The following is a 20,685-nucleotide window of genomic DNA, read 5'->3' on the forward strand; positions in this document are numbered from 1 at the left end:
AACGCGCCGCCCCCCACCCCAAACTATCTGCTCCGGTTTCCACAGCAACAAAGCAAAAGCCAACAGGGTTTGAAAAAGCAGCAAACTCGATCGCGACCAGGCAGAAGGGCAAATAAAATAAATTTTAGCCTGGGAAATTCTGGCCTCACCCTAGGAATCTGCCCTCTGAGGAGTGGAGCCCATCAGGGGGCCTGGCTGCAAATCCTACAAGCCTAAGAACTGAGTTCCCGAGGGCACAATTCCCATCCTCTCCACCCACCCTCGCAGGAACGGAAAAGGCCAGAGATACACTGAACAACATGTCACATAAGTCTGAAAATCATCTGAAAAGTGAACAGATCCTAAAGACAGAATTCGGATGACTATACAGCAGTGATAACATGGCCATTGCCAATAACACTATTGATTTAGTCATTCACTGAACGGCTATTTACTGGGTACCTACTATATGCTGGGGACAATTCCAGGTAGCAAGGAATGCAATGATAGACAAGTAAGAGAAAGTCCTTGCCCTCCTGGAGCCTACCTCCTAGAGGGCCAAACAGAGAATAAGCAAGTAAACAAATAAACCCAAGCAAAAATGGAAGCCCAAACAAGGGAAATGAGTAGTTCAAGGTCCACCTTTGGGTACCTACTTATCAGATGACACCACAGAATGAAAAGACTAGCTGCAAATAAGGGGAAGATATTTGCAATACACATCATTATTCATAAGAAATAGACGAAACATAATAGGGAAATGCACAAATGAAGTGAGTAGACATTTTCAAAAAAAGATTAAAAACCTGCAAACATACAAAAAAGGGTCTTAATATCATTAATAATCAGGGAAATACAAATTAAAACCATAAGGATATATCACCTAATACTGGCAAAAGTTTAAGAGTCTGACAATACCAAATGCTGATGAAAATATAAAATGATAGAACTTGTATTACATCTGGTAGTAACAACAATTGGAAGAATCACTTTGGAAAACAATGTATTAAACTTCTTAAAGTTGAATGTACACATACCTATTAACCCATCAATTCTGTTCCTAGACATATAATCTAAAGAAACAATAGATGCAAGTATGAACCAAAATACAGTACTGTCTTGTCCCCAATAGCAAGAACTTGAAAAAACCCAGATCTCCACAACTAGAATAGATAAATGAATTCTGATATCTTAATATAATAGGATAATATGCAGCAATAAAAATGAATGAATTGCAGCCACACAAATACACATGGATATTTCTGAAAAATATAACAGTGGGTGAATCACAAAGAATTTATACAGTATGTTAATATTCAAAAGCAGGTAAGACAAAACAATATATTATATAGTAAAACATACATATAGGTGGTAAAATCATAAATAAATGCAGGGAATGTATTATGTCTCACAAAACGCCATATTCTTTAATGCAATCTTGTGGGGGCTAATGTATTAGTGTTGATTAGGTTGGAATCTTTAGATTAGGTTGTCTCCATGGAGATGTGACCCACCCAACTGTGGGTAATACCTTTGATTAAATTATTTCCATGGAGGTGTGGCCCTGGCCATTCAGCATGGGTCTTGATTAGTTTACTGGAGCCCTATAAAAGCTCGCAAACAGAAGGACCGCAGAGCAGCTGCAGCTTAGAGAGACATTTTGGAGACGGCCATTGATAGCAGACTTTCATTGAAGCTTTGGAGATACCAGCCCAGAGTCTGCCTGGAGAAGCTAAGCCTAGAAACATTTTGGAGAATGCCATTTTGAAATGCAACCTGGGATCAGCAGATGCCAGCCACATACCTTCCAAGTTAACCGAGGTTTTCCAGATACCATTGGCCTTCCTTCAGTGAAGGGATACTCGTGTTGATACCTTAATTTGGACATTTTCATGGTCTTCAGACTGTAACTTTGTAACCAAATAAAACCCCTTTATAAAAGCCAATCTGTTTCTGGTGTTTTGCATAATGGCAGCAATAGCAAACCGGAACAGGAAGAAAGGGTGAAGATCTGTGACGGGTCCCCAAGGGGGCTGCCAAAGGCACTAGAAACATTCTTTTTCCTAAGCTGGATCATGGAGGGTACATATGATCCATGATAGATAACACAATCTAATTTCAGAATAAAAATAGTGGGAAGGTGGGAGGAAAAAAGCGGATTTAAATAAAGCCCAAAATACAGATTGATTCAAGGGAAACAAATCGCAGAGGGTATTTTTTCCTTAAATCAAACAAAGAAATCATCATTTGTTCCTTTTCTAAGGCAACGAGGCCTGGGGACGGCCTCATGCAGTATAGGAAGTGAATGGTCAATTGTAAACCACCATGGTTTGACTTGTTTTTAAAAATAAAAAGTAAAAGCCGAGTAGGTTCCCCTTCAGGCAGAGCTAGGTGTTTCTGTGGGCCTGGCAGTGTGGAGGCTCTAAGGGCCATAATTACAGCCAGGGAGAGGCTGGCAGCTTGGACGGGCATCTGTAATTACACAGGTGAACTGTGCCTTGCAATTTCCAGCAGCTCTGCTGACGGCCCTGGTGACCCCAAACCCACCCATTACAAGCAGTTCTTGCCTTTCAGATGCATAGCCTTCAAACAACACACAGCCTCTCGTGAATGCTCACCCACCAGCTGGCAGAGTAACATTTCACGGTGGCACGCTCTGCCTGCCAAGCAGCTATTCCACCTCTACAACTTCACCGGTTTTAACTCGCCACATTCGTTAATTCAGTTAACAAATTTCCTGAGAACTGCTATCTCCTGGCACTGTCACAGGCCATGAAGACACCACAGGGATGAAAACCGATCCAGGCCCTGTCCTTATAGAGCTTAGAGTCAAAGGAAAGTGTGTGTGTAATAATTTGAATATTTTATTGCCTCCTGCCCTTTTTAAAAGATAGTTGGTTAAAAAAAAAAAAAAAGTCAGTGTTGGCCCTTGTGATGAGAAGGCTTAATCTCCTCAACTTCAAGTCTGATACAGTAAATCATCAAATCTTTAGTCCCAACTGGGCTCCCCCTAGAACTTCAGCATGCTTGACAGGCCATATGAAAAAAAAATCTGCTAGAAATAGTATCAAAGATCATGTCTAAACAATAAGACACAGTGAGAAGATTTTATAGTATATTTTACTTCTCTGGTAATGTTTATAATGCTTAATTCAAGTATTCAATTTTCACTCCTTTGACTTTCAAACACATTTTCAGAAGGCATCATGTGTGAAATTAGGGAACTGGCTACAAACCTGGCCGTTGGTCCTTCACATACAAAGAGGTCCAAGAAAGGCATAAGATTCCATCTTTCTAGGAGGGTGAGCCTTTTATTTGTTGTTTTTTGTTTTGTTTGTTTTGTTTTTGTTTTTGAAAGGAGAGAGGAAGAGGAGAGGTTAGCCTTTTAATGGTCATCAATAGCTTAAACTACCATCAGTGAGAAAGCTCTGGAGGTAAAATTTCAAGCGTTAGAACGTAGGTCCATGTTTGGCAAGGAGGGATCAACTGCCTGCTGGTGCCTCATGAAACCACTGTATACGGGTAATCAATTGGCCCATTTACAATCCACCACCCACAACAGTGAGAAGCTTTCTACCAAACTAAAATTCTTCTCAGGGCAAGAGATTAAACTCTTCTCAAGGTCACCTCAGCTCCATCCCGCTTTCCTAAGTGTGAGAAGGAAATCTTGACCTCATAGCAAATATGAATGCGCATAATGAAATTATTTCCCCCCTAAAACGAGGGGTTTTTGTGGCCATTTTTCTTTTACCAGGTGGGCCTGGTTAGATATACATGAAAATGGACCATACTTTAAGCAAACTCCACATGCATATCCATGTGAGAGAGAAATTAAGGAGCAAATATTGATGTTTTTTCCACTTTTAAAAAAGGCTTCACAGGAATGGAGGCGGTCACACAATTTTGGGTACATGCAAATAGGGAGCGTCTCTAGTTCTTTGAAAACAACATTCAAGTTTTAACTTTCCATTTTTGCCCCAAATTTTCAAAGAATATAACTTTTCTGTTTTCCCATTTTTCATATACTCTTTTACTCTATCATTTTACATATATATATATAATAAACAGCTGCCTTATTACCCTGCATTGGTATGTATTTCTGGAAGTATCTGTTACAAATATTCACACTTTACAAAAAATCATTAGAAGAATGGAAACATTTATTCACTAAAATAAAAAAAAGGACTGCAAGCATCCAATCCAGCCCTCCAGCTAATACATGAATCTTTTCCACAATGTTTTTAAATGTTCATCCAGTCTTTGTTTGAATACCTCCAGAAATGGAAAGCTCACCACTTACTATTAAAGTGTATTTAACTGCTGACAAGTCTACCTGTTGGAAGCTTTTTCCTTATACTAAACTAAGCTGAAATCTGCCTCCCTGTAACTTCCCCCTGGTCCTAGATCTGCCCCAAGGAACCACACATAAGTTCTCTCCTCTCCCACTTGGCAGCCCTTCAAATTCTTGGAGGTACCTACCATGTCTCACCCAAGACTATGGATCCGTCCTTTGCCCAGAAAGAACTGGATCTGCCTCCCTAGTGATAAGTATAAAGAGATTAGAAAACCTTCTTATCAATGCACACTTGTATTCAGAAAGTCTTCAAGCTGAGAATCCGAACTCCTGAGCATTTGTTAAATCGTAGCATATCCATGCAATTAATGCAATACAACTGAGGGCCAGAAACCCCCAATGATTTGTTCACCTTCAATCGGCAGGTTAGCAGCCAGGCAGGAACAGAATTCCAGCATTCGGCTTCTATAACAGAACTATCCGCACTCCACCCCACCATAAAGCTCCTTAACCCTGAATTCAACATAAACCATCGGGGCCCTTGTGCCCAGCACTAACGAGGCCCTGCAACAACGGACACACCCGGGGACTTCATGCAGCCTCTGTAGTGGTCTGTATCACACTAGCTTGTGTTTGTCTGTCTCTGTGGCTGGTTCCCCACTGGACAGAGAGGTCCCAAGTACAGATGGCCCCTGATCCCAACTGACTGTGCGTGGTCAGAACAGTAGGACAGTGCTCCAGGCTAAGTGTGCTGGGCCAGCTCCCAGCCCTGGGCCCATGTTATAGAACCTTGGCACTTGAATGGCTTGTGGCTTAATGGGGTAGGCAGGGCACAACCAGGACTCTAGCTATAGGGACAATATAAATATATGAGTACCTAGGCGTATATAAGACAAAGAAGAGTGTGGGAGCAAACACAATGTCATGAACCAGGGGTTGGGGTAGGGCAGGCCAGCATGGGAAGGCTCCCAGGAGGAGGCAAGCTTGAAATCAAATTGGAAAGAACAGAGAAAGTATTACAACTGGGGACTTGGTAAGTGTGGAGGCTCCAGGGTGTCCTCAGAGAGCCCTAATAAATTTCCAGCCAAGAAAGCTTAAACCTTCCAGCCCACACCCACCCATGACACTGATTGTGCACTGGAACATGAAACAACTGATTATCCAAAGCAGAGCCAGCCCGAACACCTTGTTTTTCTTCATAGCTTCCTTTTAAAGTGACCCTTTTTCCTGTTGTTTTCATTTAGTCATGCATTCATTTATTCGACAAGTAAAAATTATGCCCCTACTGGATGCTCAGCGCCTAACCAGAGCTCCCTCTGCATTTCCCCATCCATAAAAGGCAGGTGTAACTTGCCTTCCTCAGAGCGGGGTCACAGGGAGGTAAGTTATGGCAAGTTCCCTGGGTGAGTGACTTTAATTAACGCCCCAGGGACCAGAAGAAAATTAGCACAGTAGGAGCAAAGTCAAGCACCGCTCAATCCTTCAGGATATTTATAGAAAAACAAAACACAAAAACAAAAAATCTAATATCCTGACTGGTTGCTTTTAGAAGAGTTACACAGTGCTTTGTTTTCCTGGTATAAATTGGTTCCTGTTCTCAGAGCTGAAGTACACTGGCGCTGTCCATTTTGACCTTCTGCAGACCTTCAAAGCCAGAACTAGAAAAACCAAGACTGGGGATGCCCACCCTCCCTAGGAACAAGGAGCGGCTTCTTGGCCCGTTTCCCCAGAAGAAAGCAGAATGGGGACAGGAGAATGAGGGAGAGAGAGGAAAATAATTCAAAGGCATTGACTTTGAAATGGACTAAATGATTGGCGGTTAGGGATTAGAGAAATCAGTAGATTTCCCTCTTCATTTTTCAATCGAGCAGAAACTGGTGCCTGCTCAGCATGGTTCAGAGGGAAAACCATGGCTCCTGTCATCCCTTGCTACTCAAGGAGTGGCTGAGGCCACAGCGCAAGCATCCCCTGGGAGCTGGCTGGAAAGTCAGGCTCTCAGCCCCAGCCCAGGCCCAGTGAATCAGAATCAGTTTCCCAGCTTCCCTGGGGGAGTCACAGGCATCACTTAAACTCTTTAAGCCTCAGGTTTCCCATAAGTAAAACGGGGATGGGAAGACTACCTGGCTGGTGCATTTAGGCTTAAATAACATAATCTCTGTACAGAGATTTGGTTTTGAAAAAAATTGTTCTCTTCCACTTCTTCCCTTTCAGGTGCCCCACTTTGGGCAAATTTCTCCTGGTTTCAACTCAGAACTGCAGAGCTAGAAGGGCCCTTAGTCCCACCCCCTGCCCCTTGTCCAGAAGAGGCCACCAAGGCCCAGGGAGAGTAAATGACTAGTTGTTGGATATCACCAAGCTTGGGAACACCTAGAAGGCAGGGCCTATGTCTTTTTTATCTTTGTTTCTCCAGCTCTTAGCACATGTAATAGACTTTCAGTATATGTTTGGTGAATGAATCAGTAAATCAATTGATTAACTAATTGTGGAGCAAAACTAACATACAGACATCTACAAACTCCTAGACCCAATAACAAATAGATACACCTGAAAGTGAACTTAACCTACCCTGAGTTCACTCTTTCTACCACTCCCCAAAGAATTCACGCCTATCTAGATAGTAGAAGCCATGGGCTCTGAATGCAGAGAACATCCCTCCATGTGAACTAAATCTCATCATTATTTGCAATGCCAAGACAGAGGCAAACCTGAGTGTCTGGGGAGTAGGTCTAAGAGACTGGCAGCAAGCTTGCCCTGCTTAGCTGGGGAGAAGGTATCAAAGTCAGTGAAGCCAGTCGGTCTGTGGGAATGGCCAAGTTTGGGACAAACAGCAATGAGACCCTAAAACACCACAGTGGGACAGTCCATCCAGTGAAACATGAGCCTCTCGGCACAGCAGGGCTGGGCAGGCTGAGCAAATGGCTCCCTAGAATTAAGGCTCTCGTGTGTCATTCATCAGCCTCATCTCAGGACTACCCGGGCCTCCTGTCTCGCACATCGGGAGCACCAAGTCTTCAACAACAATCGGACAGAAACCTTAATATCAACATATCCCATTGTATCGAGGGGTGTCTATATAGCGAAAAGTGAGCACAGAATGTTATTACTGTGCTCCCTGTCCTTAAACGAGTTGTTCTAGGGATTCAATCAGTCATTCCTTTCTGACAGGGTTTCCTGGAGCCTGTCAAGGCCTCCAGCCATGGCACGTGTGTATGAGATGGTCACATTTCCACCAGATTAATTTTTTTTCAAAATTTCTAAGTACCTTTAAAAATAGCTCACACACCTACATGGGCAAGAAAAACCAAAACTGTAGACATTTCCCCAGAGACAATGTTCTCAGTGTGAGGATCCTTGCTGACATCCCATGCACACACAAGCATGAATGAAAGCTCCATACGGGCAGGGATTCCTGTTTACAGTGTTTGCTTCTGTGCCCTGAGCTCTGAAAAGAATGACTGGCAGGTAGCTCCCTATAACAGTAACTCAATAGCTATTTGTTGAATGAAGGAATGAATCCATGAATCAGACGAATTCCTGAAAAGTTAACATTTTGAAAAATCAAGTCCTAGTCCCCATTATTCTATCTTCTGTTTGGATGGATCTTCAGTGGGCTGTGGCTCTGTTTCCCCAACCCAAGAGAAGAGGATAAACTGTTAATAACTGTCAATACCTGGATTTCAGGATTGCCGTATAGATACAATGAGAGCACACAGAAGAGTTGGTGGTTGTCATTTACTGACTGCCTACTCCTGGGAGAGCCATCAAATGGAAGGGAGCCTTCTTGGTGGTTTTACTGCACCCTTTCTGCCAACAGTTCCCCAACAGCTAAAATACCTGACTGTGATTACTGCTCTACTGAATATTTCCTTCTATTGAAACATGAGCTTCCTGAGAGCTGAGACCTTGTTCATTAGCTCTAGCTCCTTAAGGCCTAGTACATATTAGATAAGCAAAGAAATGGTGCTTCCAATGAGGGAAACTGAGGAAAGGGAGGCAGAATAGGTGATTCGGAAATATCCATTCTCACTGGTGTGCAGGTGGGTAAATGCACCCACCTTCACAGATCTCCACAAGCTCACACCAAAGGTTTATAATAAGGAAGATGATAAAAGTTCCAGTGTTACCAGCTCGATCAGAGATGGTGGAGCACTGGATTGTGAAAACGTGAATTTTCCACAAAGCTAGGTAATAAGGAAAATCAATAAAACTGTCAGCACTGGCCAATTTCAACTGGATAAAAGAATAAAGTAATTGGTCCTGAAAAACAACTCTCTAAATTAGGTTAGGTGAATGGAAATACCCTTTTCTTTTAAGTCAAATCATAAGAACATCAACAACAGTAAATGATTAAATTATGAGCCACTTTGTATGATCTGAGCTGCAAACATGAATTTCCCAAAACAATCATTTCTTTTATAAGACACAGAAACAATATAGCAAGACAACAGAGAAAGCATCAGAGAGCATGCCAGGAAGTGTGGGGCTCGCTTCTTAACTAAGGATCTATCAAAAACCCACCCTGTCTTCAACATGACTATTTCTGCTTCAATTACTTCGTTAGTAACACAGGCACAGAAGTCAATAGAAAACACACATCTCTGTTCCCATAATGGTGGAGGGGAAGGGGGCTCCAGTGGTGATGGTAAAGAGCTCTACTCTCCAAACACTTGGGATTCAATTCTGTTTTTCATCTGCTAATGGCTGGCATTTGGTGTTGCTAACTGTGGATGACTCATTTCAGAGGAACTGCTGTGCATCTAGAGACTATTTGGAAGGAAATGAGGGTTTCTTGGCTTATTCTCATCAAGCATTTCAGCAATGTCTCTTTGTGACATTATAAACTCCTCAACGGGGGCTTGGCGCTCACTGTTTTCAAGCTGACTCCCCTCGTCTCCTCTGGTGCATATGGTCACTTCTAGGAAACAGATTTATTCCATCAGGGCACAGGATGGAACCAAAACTCTTAAGACTAAGGGGCCCATTCCCTGGGCCCAAGCACCCGTGGTAGCAAGTAGTTATGCTGGTGGGGGGTCGGGGCAGGAGTGCAAATGTGGGGTGCATATTGTAAAATCAATGTTTTTGAACATCTGGATTTTGTTATTTCCACTCTTATCAAACACTGAGGCAGTTTCTGTAATCCACATGCTACTGGAGTACTGAAGCCTTATGTCCAGGCATGTGGGGTGAGCAGGACCCAGATCTCTTTGCCTAAGGCACTTCACAGAGGGATGCTGATCAGCCCCTGGGAGCTCATGCTGGCTCCCATTGGGAAACAGGAGGCTCTCCTTACCCTCTCAAGCTTTCTTATTAGAGACAGAACAGAACTGAAAAGAGGAAGAGCTGGGGTATCTGGGCTTGATGCTGGGACCTCGGTAAGAAAGACTAGAGAGGAGGAGAATGCAGAGGGTGACTTACCCTGGGACGCCATGAGATTGCTAAAGAAGAAAAGAGAGTGAGCAGGGACGTCCACAAAGGGATGCTGGGTTTGATTTTCTAAACACTAGGAAAATGTGTCCCACTCAATATTCCAGACTTGACCAAACTAGACCCAGAACACTCCTTCCTAAGGGCCAGATGGAAAAGAGGACTTGACCATGAAGACACACCCAGAAAGAACTACCTTCAACTTCCAGTACAACTTCATCATTCTAAGGCATTTCATTTTCCTGTTTGTATAGCATGAAAATCTCTGCCTGCAACACTGATGGCTGTCTTTTTTTGGAAGCTCCTAGAGAGCACAAACAGCATCTATTTAATTTATCATGCCTATTTATCCTCACTTTAAAAAAAAAGAGCTTCAAAGCCAACTTTGATAATGATGACACACTTTCTCCTGCTCAGAATACCCTCCTCACTTATTCCCAGCTAATCCAGTCTACCTATTTTATCCTTTTTAGCCCAAGCCCTGGCTCTTCCCAAAAGGTTTCCTGGATTAGTCCAGCCCCAACTTATTTCCATTTAACGAACTCTTGGTAACACTCATTTATGTACTCAGTGTTTAATGACTCCCTTGTTCTCTAATGCTTTCATCCTGCAAGAGTTGGATTCCTAATTGAATTGCAAGTTCCTTGATGGCAAGGGCCATGTTTTATATTCTGTATTTTATATTGTATATTTCCACTTTCTTCCTCACTCTATTCCAAAAACCCAGCATGAGCACAAAGCTGGGCACATTTGCTGAAGTGCAGTAGTGACTCTTGTTCATTTGAATGAATGGTTCTTTTTAACTGTATGATAACCAGATGGCATTGGATTAAGTGATGTAGAATTTAGATGAAAAAAGGTAGAATCATTATAAATGAAGCTTCAGCTGGACTCCAGCATCTAAGAGATGTCGTCTGGCTGTAGTGCCCACCGGCCGAGGCAGAGTTTCAAGAAGAAGACCACTCCCTAGATTTCAACCCTGAAGGCAGTGCTCTACATGCTTGCCATGGACACATGGCTCTTAGGGTAGGGAACTAATATTTTTAACAAGAAGGGCAGGTCAGCAGGAAAAATTAATAACCTGCTGGAATTTGAGTCTGGTCTAGCTGCAGATCAGGACATGGTTAGAGATCCACATTACAGAGTACTGAGAGGGATCCCACTGTTCCTGTATTGGGACCAGTGATGCTTTCATTTCTTTGAGGGTAAAGGTGGGATCTGCTTATTGTGAAAGGGACTCTCTGGTTTGCCTTTGGAGTCAAAAGAAAAAATTAAGCTTTATACTTCTGTAAAAAGCTTTCTGAAGGAAAGAACTAAAGAAGAGCCAGTGGGGAGGTCTTTGCCATGCTGGTAAACTCATTATTGGGGCCATGATTTGGAGCACAGGACAGGACAGGTAGCCTGGGGTCTGGACCCAAAGGCCCCTCTTAATAAACCTTTTGGTCTTAGGCACACCACTTAACCCCCCAATGTCACCAGCTCCCACACGGAGGTAATACTGTCAAGCACTTGGTAACACTAAATCTCTGTGCACATTATCATTTCAAAACCAAGCAACGCTGGTTTGATCAAGTATGTCTGCCTGTGCATCTTGGAAAAAGTCCAGAGGAGAACTGCGAAGATGAGTTAAGATTTCTAAAATATCTCTTTGGAAAGGTTAAGGGATGTGAGGTATGCAGCCTGGAGAAGAGAGATTTAATAACTGTCTTCAAACATATTAAGGACTTTTACCCAGGGGCAGGTGAAAGCATGGGGGCCACGTGTGCTCAGTCTGCAGTGAGCAGAGATAAGACAAGCTCAGGCCCTGACGAGGATTTTCTGAAATTAAGAACCACAGGATACAAACTAGTGACAAAGGAATGCTAAAGAATTTTCCTTCTGGGAATTACTTCACTTGGGAAAGTTATGAGGGAGGAAGAGAGAGAGGGGCAGGGCAAAACTATGGCAGGGTCTGAACTCTGCAGAAAGTAGTCTCATATTCCCTGACAGATATATTATTTTTTCTAAGTCCCCTCTTTGTTAGCTTACCCTGCTCTTGGCCCTTTTGAAAATGCCACACCCTAGAGTCAGAAACCTGTTTCCCTGGATAAACTGCCTGCTGCTTCTTCACAGGTTCTGGGTAGAGCTGTGCCCACCTTTCTGTACTGGAGACTTCTAAGGTCTCCAGCACCCTAGAATATTTATTGAGCATCTCCTAAACACCAGGGCACTATACCGAGGTGCTGTTCTTACAGCAACCCTGTATCATAAATACTATTATCCCCATTTTATGGTTGAGCAATCTGACGGTCTAAGCTAGTAAGCACTGAAGTCAGGATTTTGATCCAGGTCTGACGGATTCCTAAGGCTGTGCTCTTTCCTCTCTGTCTGCTGCCAGTCCCAGGAGGAGGCTGAACGCTGTCAGTAATAGGGAGGCAGGAGGTTGCAGACAGATAGAGAGTGGATCCTGCTCCTTTTCTTTTGTTTCCACAACACACAATCACACCATACTTGATTTAACTGCATTATGTGTGATGTATGTGTTGCAAAACCATCCATGTTACTTTGTATCTTTTGTATTTCCATTGCAGAAAGAGTTTGGTGATACTAAACGTACCAATGAGGCCTATTTCTTGTTATTTCTGTTGTTGGCTTAGATTCTAAAAAACCTTCTCAGGTGAACACTTACACCTGGTTGGAAGGAAGGGAAGAAGAGCCTAGAAATCCTCGGGTCAGGCCCTGAACATCCCTCATCTATAAGCCAACAAATAATGGTCCCTTGCCATATAATTATAAAGAATAAGACATAATATATAAATTACATGGTAACAAAGAAAGAAATACTAATGTGTACAGCAGGAAACAATAGTTTGCACATTTGAGAATTACATTCTGTTCACACTTCTGTTATCTAGGCTAATTGTGCTTTGATTTAATACGTGGTGAGTCCCTAGTGAACACACACCCAGAAGCCATGTCCTTATTATGTCAGATAAAAGTCAGAGACTAAGAAGCACCTGAGATGGGAGGTCCACACATTCGCATTCTAAATAGGTTTGCTACTTGGGATAATGTAGGTGAAGTGCCTACAACTGCACCTGTCACACAAGAGTCCCTTTCCTCCAACCCCATCTACCTGCTGTAGATATCAGCCAGCCCTCAACCTTGGGCTCTGACAGATGTCTATTTAAATTATATGAAGGGATAATAGTACACAACCAGAAATGGCCTTAACTGTCACCCAGCCTGACCCCTTACACTTGGGGTTGGGTTGCTGGTTTAACTAAAGCACACACTGGTCAAATCCCATTATGGTGAACTTAACAGGACATGCAAGTGGTAGAATTTTATTAGACAGAAATCACATTAGCTCAAGCTCTAGCAGATGTAAACATCCAAGCTTTCTACAGTGCATCAGCAAGCACAGCCTAGAAGAAAGGAGTGTCACTCACACAGTCTTACCACCAGACCTGTCTCTGAACTCTGTGACATTTTCACATGCTGTAAAGTTTGTACAATCTCTATGAATATATTTTTTTAGCCATTGACGGGGCCTGGAGCATTCAAGACACATAAGGGAGCTGAAAGGATGCCTGATGGAACAATAATACAGTTGTGAAAACTTCAGTTATGCCTCATTTCAATTCTCTTTTCACCATTTTGCAGAGTACAGAGTTAGGTCTTTTCACTAAAGAAAGGGACTTACACAAGGATCTGTAAGTCCAACAGGGTGTCCGTGCCTACCGAGTCTTGCACTGGACTAGCTAACAAATGCAGGCTGGGGCTCATTCTCCAGCTTCCCTCTTCACCCTCCTGACCCTCCCAAAAGCAAAACCACTGCCAGACGAGAGGTCCTCACAGGCCCTGCAGGAGACTAGGAGAACAGATGTGTAGAACACAAACAGAACACAACAAGCTCAGCTTCTCAGAAAGTCCTTTCCACCACCCAAAGCAAGCATCCCAAGCCCAGGAAAGCAAGAAAAAAAAAGAGCAGCAAAATTTATTCTTTCCTTTAGAGACACACATGCTAGCACTTTAGAGATTCTGGCATGTGTCAGCATTTCTGAAGTAAACTCTATTTTCTTTAGATGAAAGAGATTAAAAAAAAATAAACTAAGAGTTTAGCCCAGTGAAAATTGCTTTGGCCATTCACATGCAATAAGCCATAGAAGCAAGAAGAAAAAAATCAATCACTTCTGATTTATTTATTCATTCATTTGTCCATCTCCTTTCCCTCTAATGTTAAAAAAAAAAAAAAATGCCTTCTATAATTTTGCAAGTTGTTAATCTTTACAAAGGAAAAAAAAAAAAAAAAACACAATCCAAGCCTCCCTTCATAGCCAAGCTTCCTGGCCCGGGAAATACATTTTTAGTTGAGTAGCCTATTGCACATAGAGTATGTAAGGAATAAAGAGGACTGATTTCACCCATCAGAGTTTCTTCAGGGTCTATAATCATGAGGCCACTGAAACAAAAGTCTGATGAATTGGGGATCAGATGCTATGTTAAAAGAAACTGGTAGCCTTATTTCTAAGGTTGTAGGTATAATAGTGCTCATTTTACTATCCTTTAGCCCCTTTTGTGGGTCTTATATATTCCATACTTAATATTGTTACATCCTCAATACAGATTCTATTCTAGGCTGTTCGGAGCTGAGACCAGAGAAGGAAGGTTGGAAAAGCCAAAGGGTACTTGATAAAGGAATTAAAAAAATGTAAAAGACCAATTTGGGAAAGATGTTAAAAGGTTTGAACCTATTCCAGATAATTGAGATCTGTGAAGAGAGGATTGATTTCCATTATGATCTCCATGCCCACAGATGCACAATTATTTAATTATTTTGAATACATATTGAAATTGGGTGATGAATTAGCCAAATGAAAATCATCAGACACTGCCTGCAAGTGGCATCATTTGGCCAGCTCCTTTGAATTTGCTTACATAGTCTCTCCTCCCCCCATTCAACCTTACACTAGAGAGCTTCATCACTAAACTGGAGGAGATCATGCGGGGTTGTGACTTCACACCTGTGTCCCCAGTACTCTGGGTAGGTGTTGAGAAAGGCCCAAGCCTTCCAGTTAGGAGACCTGAGGGAGCCCAGTGCCCATCTTTCCCCTCAGGGCATAGCCACCAAACCCTGTTTTTTCTCACTGTAAGAGGAATCAGCTGTAGTCTTCTGAACTCCCCACTGTGACATTAAAGCCAACTCTTCTGTTCCTCTGCCCACAGAGATAGGAGGAGAAGAAGAAAGATGGTCCTGAGAACAAAATTTCAGTGAGAATTCCCAAATTCCCCTAGAGCCTGAGTCTGCCATCAACAACTTCTTCCAGTTTGGACAAAGATTTATTTTCTGGCTTTCTCTTCAACCCCGTTGGCTCAGTCTTCACCACACTGTGAACCCCTGAGAGGTATTACATGAGCAAAGAAAGGGTTGAAAGAAGAGGGTATTAAGAGGAAGAAAGAAGGAAAATCCAACCATTAGAGAAAATCTCTCCCTGTCTAATCAGCCCTGGAGAGCAGATTCTCCCTCACCCCATATTCCTCTTTAAAAGCAGGGCTTTTGCTTGGGAAAATACTGGTGAAAGAAGTAGCACTTCTATAAAAGCTCTAAGGAAATAAAACTATGAAATATGATACCTTATTTGTTTCATTTCTGAATACGTTAGACCAACTGGTTTTACTTCCTTCCCCATACATGCATACACACCCCACTCTGCAGAGACGTTGCCACTTCACGGATGCCTGCTTTGCACACCAGCATGCAAGAAACACTTGTTTTATTGGCCTCACTTGGTAAGTCAAAATCTTCCCTCTGTTCCACCAAAGCTAACAGATGGCTAGTCCCTTTTGGTACACAGGCATAAGGATTTTCAAAATAACCTTTTCCTTTCAACTGTGCCAATTAATTAAATGTGACTGTAATATGTCCCAGTCAAGGAAGGAGGGGAGAGTCCTCAACATCAGAGAGCAAGGATGAGAGGTCACGCTCTCCTACCTTCACCTGATGACCCCGAGAGATCGATGATCACGTACACTCTTCCTTCTGGCTCCAGATCAATCTGCAATTAAGAAAATGACAGTGACTCTGTTAGTGCATTGTGTGGGCAACCTGAGATTTCCAAGACATTTCCACCCCAAACTGCTAAAACATAGCCACAGCTCCATTCAGTTCACCAACCAACAATGTGTCAAGTGCTAGGTGATTTAGGAAGGAAGAATCAGAGTTCACAAATGCCTACTTTGTGCTGATGCTGTACCAGGAGTTCTTGTGCATACTCAATAGGTAACACAAGCCCAGTGGTTCCAGCTGGGGGCAATTTTGCTTCCCAGGGGACATTTGGCAGTGTTTGGAGACATTTTTGATTATCACAATCGGGGCTGGGGGTTGCTACTGGCATCTAGTAGGTAGATGTCAGGGATGCTGCTAAACATCCTACAGTACATGGGGCAGTGCTGCATGACAAAGAATTATCCAGCCCAAAATGTCAGTAATACACAGGTTGAGAAACAGCTAAGGACACTGTGCTCAAAGTTACAGGCTAAGATTCTGTGCAGAGACTGTTTAAAGAAACTCATGTTCTTAGTACTATGCAAACCATCTCACAGGGGAAATAAGAGATGCAAAAGATGCTATTCCTGCCCTCAAGGTGTTTACAATTTCATTGGGGAGTTAAAACTAGAGAATAGCACCAACCCGGCTTAATGATGAGTACAGAGAATAACTGATAAAGTGTGTGACAAGACTGAAATCAGTGTGGAAGAGCAGTCTAGGAAGACTTCATGGAGGCAAGAAAGGGAAGGCACCCAAGGCGGAAGACACCACATAAGCAAAGGCTTGGGATGTGCATGGTGTGAGTATGGGATTGAGAGAACCCATGCTCAGGTTGCATGTTGGCTACACATTTGCTTTGTAAACCCCAGATTCTGCCAGGGTTGTAAAGAGAGAGTCAATACAGGTTAGTCCTTACAACCAACATTCTCCCCCCACTTTAACTTTTTCCCTTTTGGAGTAGGGAAAATTATGTATCCCAGAAAAAAGCACCAAAAACATGTTCTTAACTTAATCCCATTCCTGTGAGTATGAACCCATTGAATATAGGACCCTTTGATGGTGTTATTTTTAGTTAAGAAGTGGCCAACTGAATCAGGATGAGTCTTAATCCTACTGCTGGAGACTTTATAAATGAGAAAGCCATGGGAAGGAGCAGAAAGCAGGAAGTCAATGGAACCCAGAAGAGAAAGGCAAGGACATCGCCATGTGATGGGAAAGCCAAGGAACCCAAGGATCACTGGCCAGCCAGAACACTACCAACCCCGGGTGGGAGTAAGCCTTCCAGCCTCCAAAACCATGAGGCAATAAATTCCTGCTGTTAAGCCGACCCATCGTCTGGTATTTGTTAGAGCAGCTGGGATATCCCCCTACCTCCAAATCCAGCTATTTCTACTACTGAGAATCAGACGGATAAAATCCGTCTGACAGGAGAACAGTCTAGTTAGGACAATTTGCAAGGTCTGAACTACCCTTACAGAAACTGTGTTCTCCATGAGAAACAGTAGTAACTCCAGAAACCCTGGATCATGAAGTACCTCAGGCAGCCTATCCCACCTCCACAATCCCATCTGTCTATGCAGAACTTTAATTGGCTCTTAAGTGCCAGGCTTGTCTCCCCAAAAAGCTGTGAATTCCTTGAGGGCAGAAACCACTATTCCTTTTTAAATTCCAGATCCCCAGCAAAGAGCAGGCACACATTTACTAAGTCATACTTAGGAAAGGTCAGCCTGTTGAACACCTGCTCCTCCTTCAAGGTCGAGGTCAATTATCACCTCCTTTCGGAAGCCTATCCAGATATGCCCAATCAGAAGTAAATACCCCCTCATCTGTGTTCCCACAGTATGCCAAAATATCTTCATCACGGCTCCTCTTAAACAGTAATCCATCATCCATATATCTATCTTCCCTGCTAGACTGAGTTCAGTAACTATATTTGAGTCCTTACAGCTTCGCTCACTGTCTTACTCAGTCAACACCCACATGAGTGGAGGCAAGAGAAAGCTCCATGCTGTGAACTCCCAGAGCTGAGTCACCATTCCAAGCCCCCAACCCAGGAAAGGAAGGCAGGTGTCTGATCTGTACTAAAATGACATGAGAAGAGGGGACCGCACCGCAGACACCCTAGGAGGCAAAGAAACTCAACCTGATGTTCTCCAGGTCCCCTCGCCCCACATCTCACTCTTCATACAGCCCAGGTTGCCAGGGCCACTCATGAACCCCGCTCTATTTCCACACTCAGCCCTGAGAAGTACTTCAGGTTTCCCTCAAAATTTCATTTTCATCAACAGGGGTCTTCAGTGGCTCACTGGGTGGTCCCTGGTGCTATTTCAGGCCCGAAGGGCAGGAGGCGCGAGTTGGCGGCCCGCAGTGCTCCTCAGGTACTTGCAGGGACGGCTCCCCTGACCCGGCTCGGAGCTCTTACAACTCCTGGAGTTTGGGATCTAGACGGGACCCAGATAGCCAATGGGTGATTCCACTAGATGACTCTTGTGGTCCCTTCTGCCCCCAAGAGTCCGTGGCTTTACGCTTCCCAGTAAAGAATATGCTCTCAGAACCCTGACCATTAGTACTGACCCCGGCCACAAGTATAACACCAACCCTACACAGAATTACAAAACAGGAAAACCAACAATCAGCTGGCTCTACCAAACCAAACAGGGCCAAACCAGAATTCTGTCCCTGCCAAAGTTCAAAAAATATCAGGGGCCCTCTTGTCCCAAAGAATTTAAATAATGGATGTCTTTTAGAGATTAGATCATCCCTATTAAACCCCGCCGGCAAAATGAAACACTTTCTCATATCCTCCAAGTCAAAGATTTCCCACGGCTGTGGACTTCATTGGCAAAGTACAATGCTATCTGTGAAAAGCAGGGAGGAAGACAGCAAAGGAATGAGCTGGGCTGCAAGGCCGCTCGGAGGCAGGCGGCGTGCCTATCTCTGCAGAAGGGGAGTGAGAACTCGTGGCAGGGAGGACAGGTCATTGATGATAAAATGTATTAGGATATTAACATTCAAGATAGCAATCAGAAACCATTTTAGCACCCACCGCTGCCTCACTGCTGGGGAATGGAATTTCCAAACCGAAAAATAGAAATTAAGCTATTAAACATGCCAGAAGCAACAAAGGGCTCTGCAGAGTGGGCAGAAGGCCACAGAGCTCCGGCCCAGCCCCAGGCAGCCAAGTGAGGAGGCTGCGAGGACCCAACAAGGGTGGTGCCACTTCCATGGCAATAACTGGGAGGTGATGGTGGGGAACGTGGGGCAACTTCAGGGCCAAATCAATTTAATCACAAATTCTGCTCACGATTACATGACTTGGATAATGAAGCCGACATAGATGCCCAGCCCTGTAGGCTCAGTCACCACCTCCTCCAGGCAGCCGGGACCATATAAAAGCAGGCCTCCTACCGGCTCCCAACCATTCCCAGGGTTAGCTCGGAACTTCTCCTCCTGCTCTCCAAGCTCCTCCCAATTTTCCCAGATGTAACCCAATTTATCAAATCTCCTTGAACATCTTTCCTTCATTGGCACTTCTTCCCAGCTACCAGGTCTATTTTCTTTGACTGTGATTCTTTCCAGCTACAGTGCCTTTGACCTCCCCTCCAGCTGAAGCTGGAAGCAAGGCAGCAGTAGAACAGTGGGAGTCAGACCAGGCTGAATTCTCAGTTTTGCCATTTACTGGCTGAGTGACCTCAGGCCATTATTTAACCCCTCTGAGCCTCAGCCTTGGTTTCTTCATCTGTGAAGTGGGTTGTTGTGAAAATTACATGAGACACATATGTACAGCACCTACCACTCAGGAGATGCTCAGGGCGTGGTGGTGAAGAGTGAGGTCTCTGAGTTGAACAGGACTGAGTTGCTCTCAGCTCTTACTTCCTGGCTATGAGACCTGAAACAAACAACTACCTTCCCTAAGCCTCGGATTGCTTGGTCTGGGAAATGGAGCTAATATAACACGCCCTGCATCATTTGGGCTGTTGTGAGGATAAAGGAGATAATCTGTCATGCTGAATATGGTGCCTGGAACAAAATCCTCAGTAATTATTGGTGGTATTATCATTGAAAGGTCAAGTCTTCAGGTCTCTTCCTTCTTAGTCAAATGTTCTTTCCACCATACCAAGGTTCCTCCAACCAGAAAAGGGATTCTTGTGCCTACAGTTGATGTTATTCTGTTATTCCAGGATACCTAATGGCTTTACAGTGCAGTGGACATCAGTTAAAGAACTATGTATCCCAAGGTAAGAGAACTGCCCCAGGCAGTTGGGGGGATACCCAAGGACAGGTAAGGTACCCCATTGGCCATAGAGCATCATCTAGTGCTCATGAGAGAAGGGGAAGGGGAGGTGATCACACATCTTCTGAGCATCAGCTATGCCCTGGACACGACACTGAGTCTTCCCCTACATGGGCTTGTTTAATCTCCTGAGAGCCCAGGAATATTCCTTTCTCTTCAGATGGAAACACTGGGGCTTAGAGGACTTTAAGCCAGGATCCCTCCCATGTCTGCCTGGACAACACAAAAGAGATGTCTTGGATGAAGCTCACAAGACTGATGGGACTCCCACCTAGCCCGTGAAGCTCTCTCTGAGAACCCAGTCCAAAGTGAGTTCTCCTTCCTCTACCTGCCATGCACTCACCTGTGCGGGCTCCTCCTCCTTTTCAGGTATAACTGACTACCTTCCCCAGCCAGACATTTGAAGGCAAAGCCATATCTCAAACACCTTTGTCTCCCCACAGAGCTCTTGGGGAAGGTCTGGGTAGAAGCCTGAGCTCAAGTCATCTGAGTTGAGAGTACAGCCATGGGGAAAGAGTGTAAGCCACAGAAGCCTATGAACAAGCAATCTGTGAAAACTTTTTTTTTGGGGGTGGGGGGGTGGGGGTGGGTAGTGCTGGATCATTACCAAGCCCTTCACCAACATTCCTTCATTTATCCTTCACAATTAACCAGTGTGGTACC

General features: G+C 43.8%; 1 protein-coding gene across 5 annotated transcripts in view; it reads right to left on the bottom strand.

The window, feature by feature from the left end:
- The window catches only part of PRKCE (protein kinase C epsilon), a 517,101-nt gene that overhangs the window by 319,526 nt on the left and 176,890 nt on the right, over nt 1-20,685 (bottom strand). For all 5 annotated transcript variants that reach the window (XM_037807299.1, XM_037807298.1, XM_037807301.1 and 2 more), the window contains one exon: nt 15,672-15,735. In XM_037807299.1, the coding sequence (XP_037663227.1) occupies nt 15,672-15,735 (64 nt within the window). The remainder of the gene's footprint in view (nt 1-15,671; nt 15,736-20,685) is intronic.

This window comes from Choloepus didactylus, chromosome 17, assembly GCF_015220235.1.
Source record: "Choloepus didactylus isolate mChoDid1 chromosome 17, mChoDid1.pri, whole genome shotgun sequence".
Taxonomy (NCBI): Eukaryota; Metazoa; Chordata; class Mammalia; order Pilosa; family Megalonychidae; genus Choloepus; species Choloepus didactylus.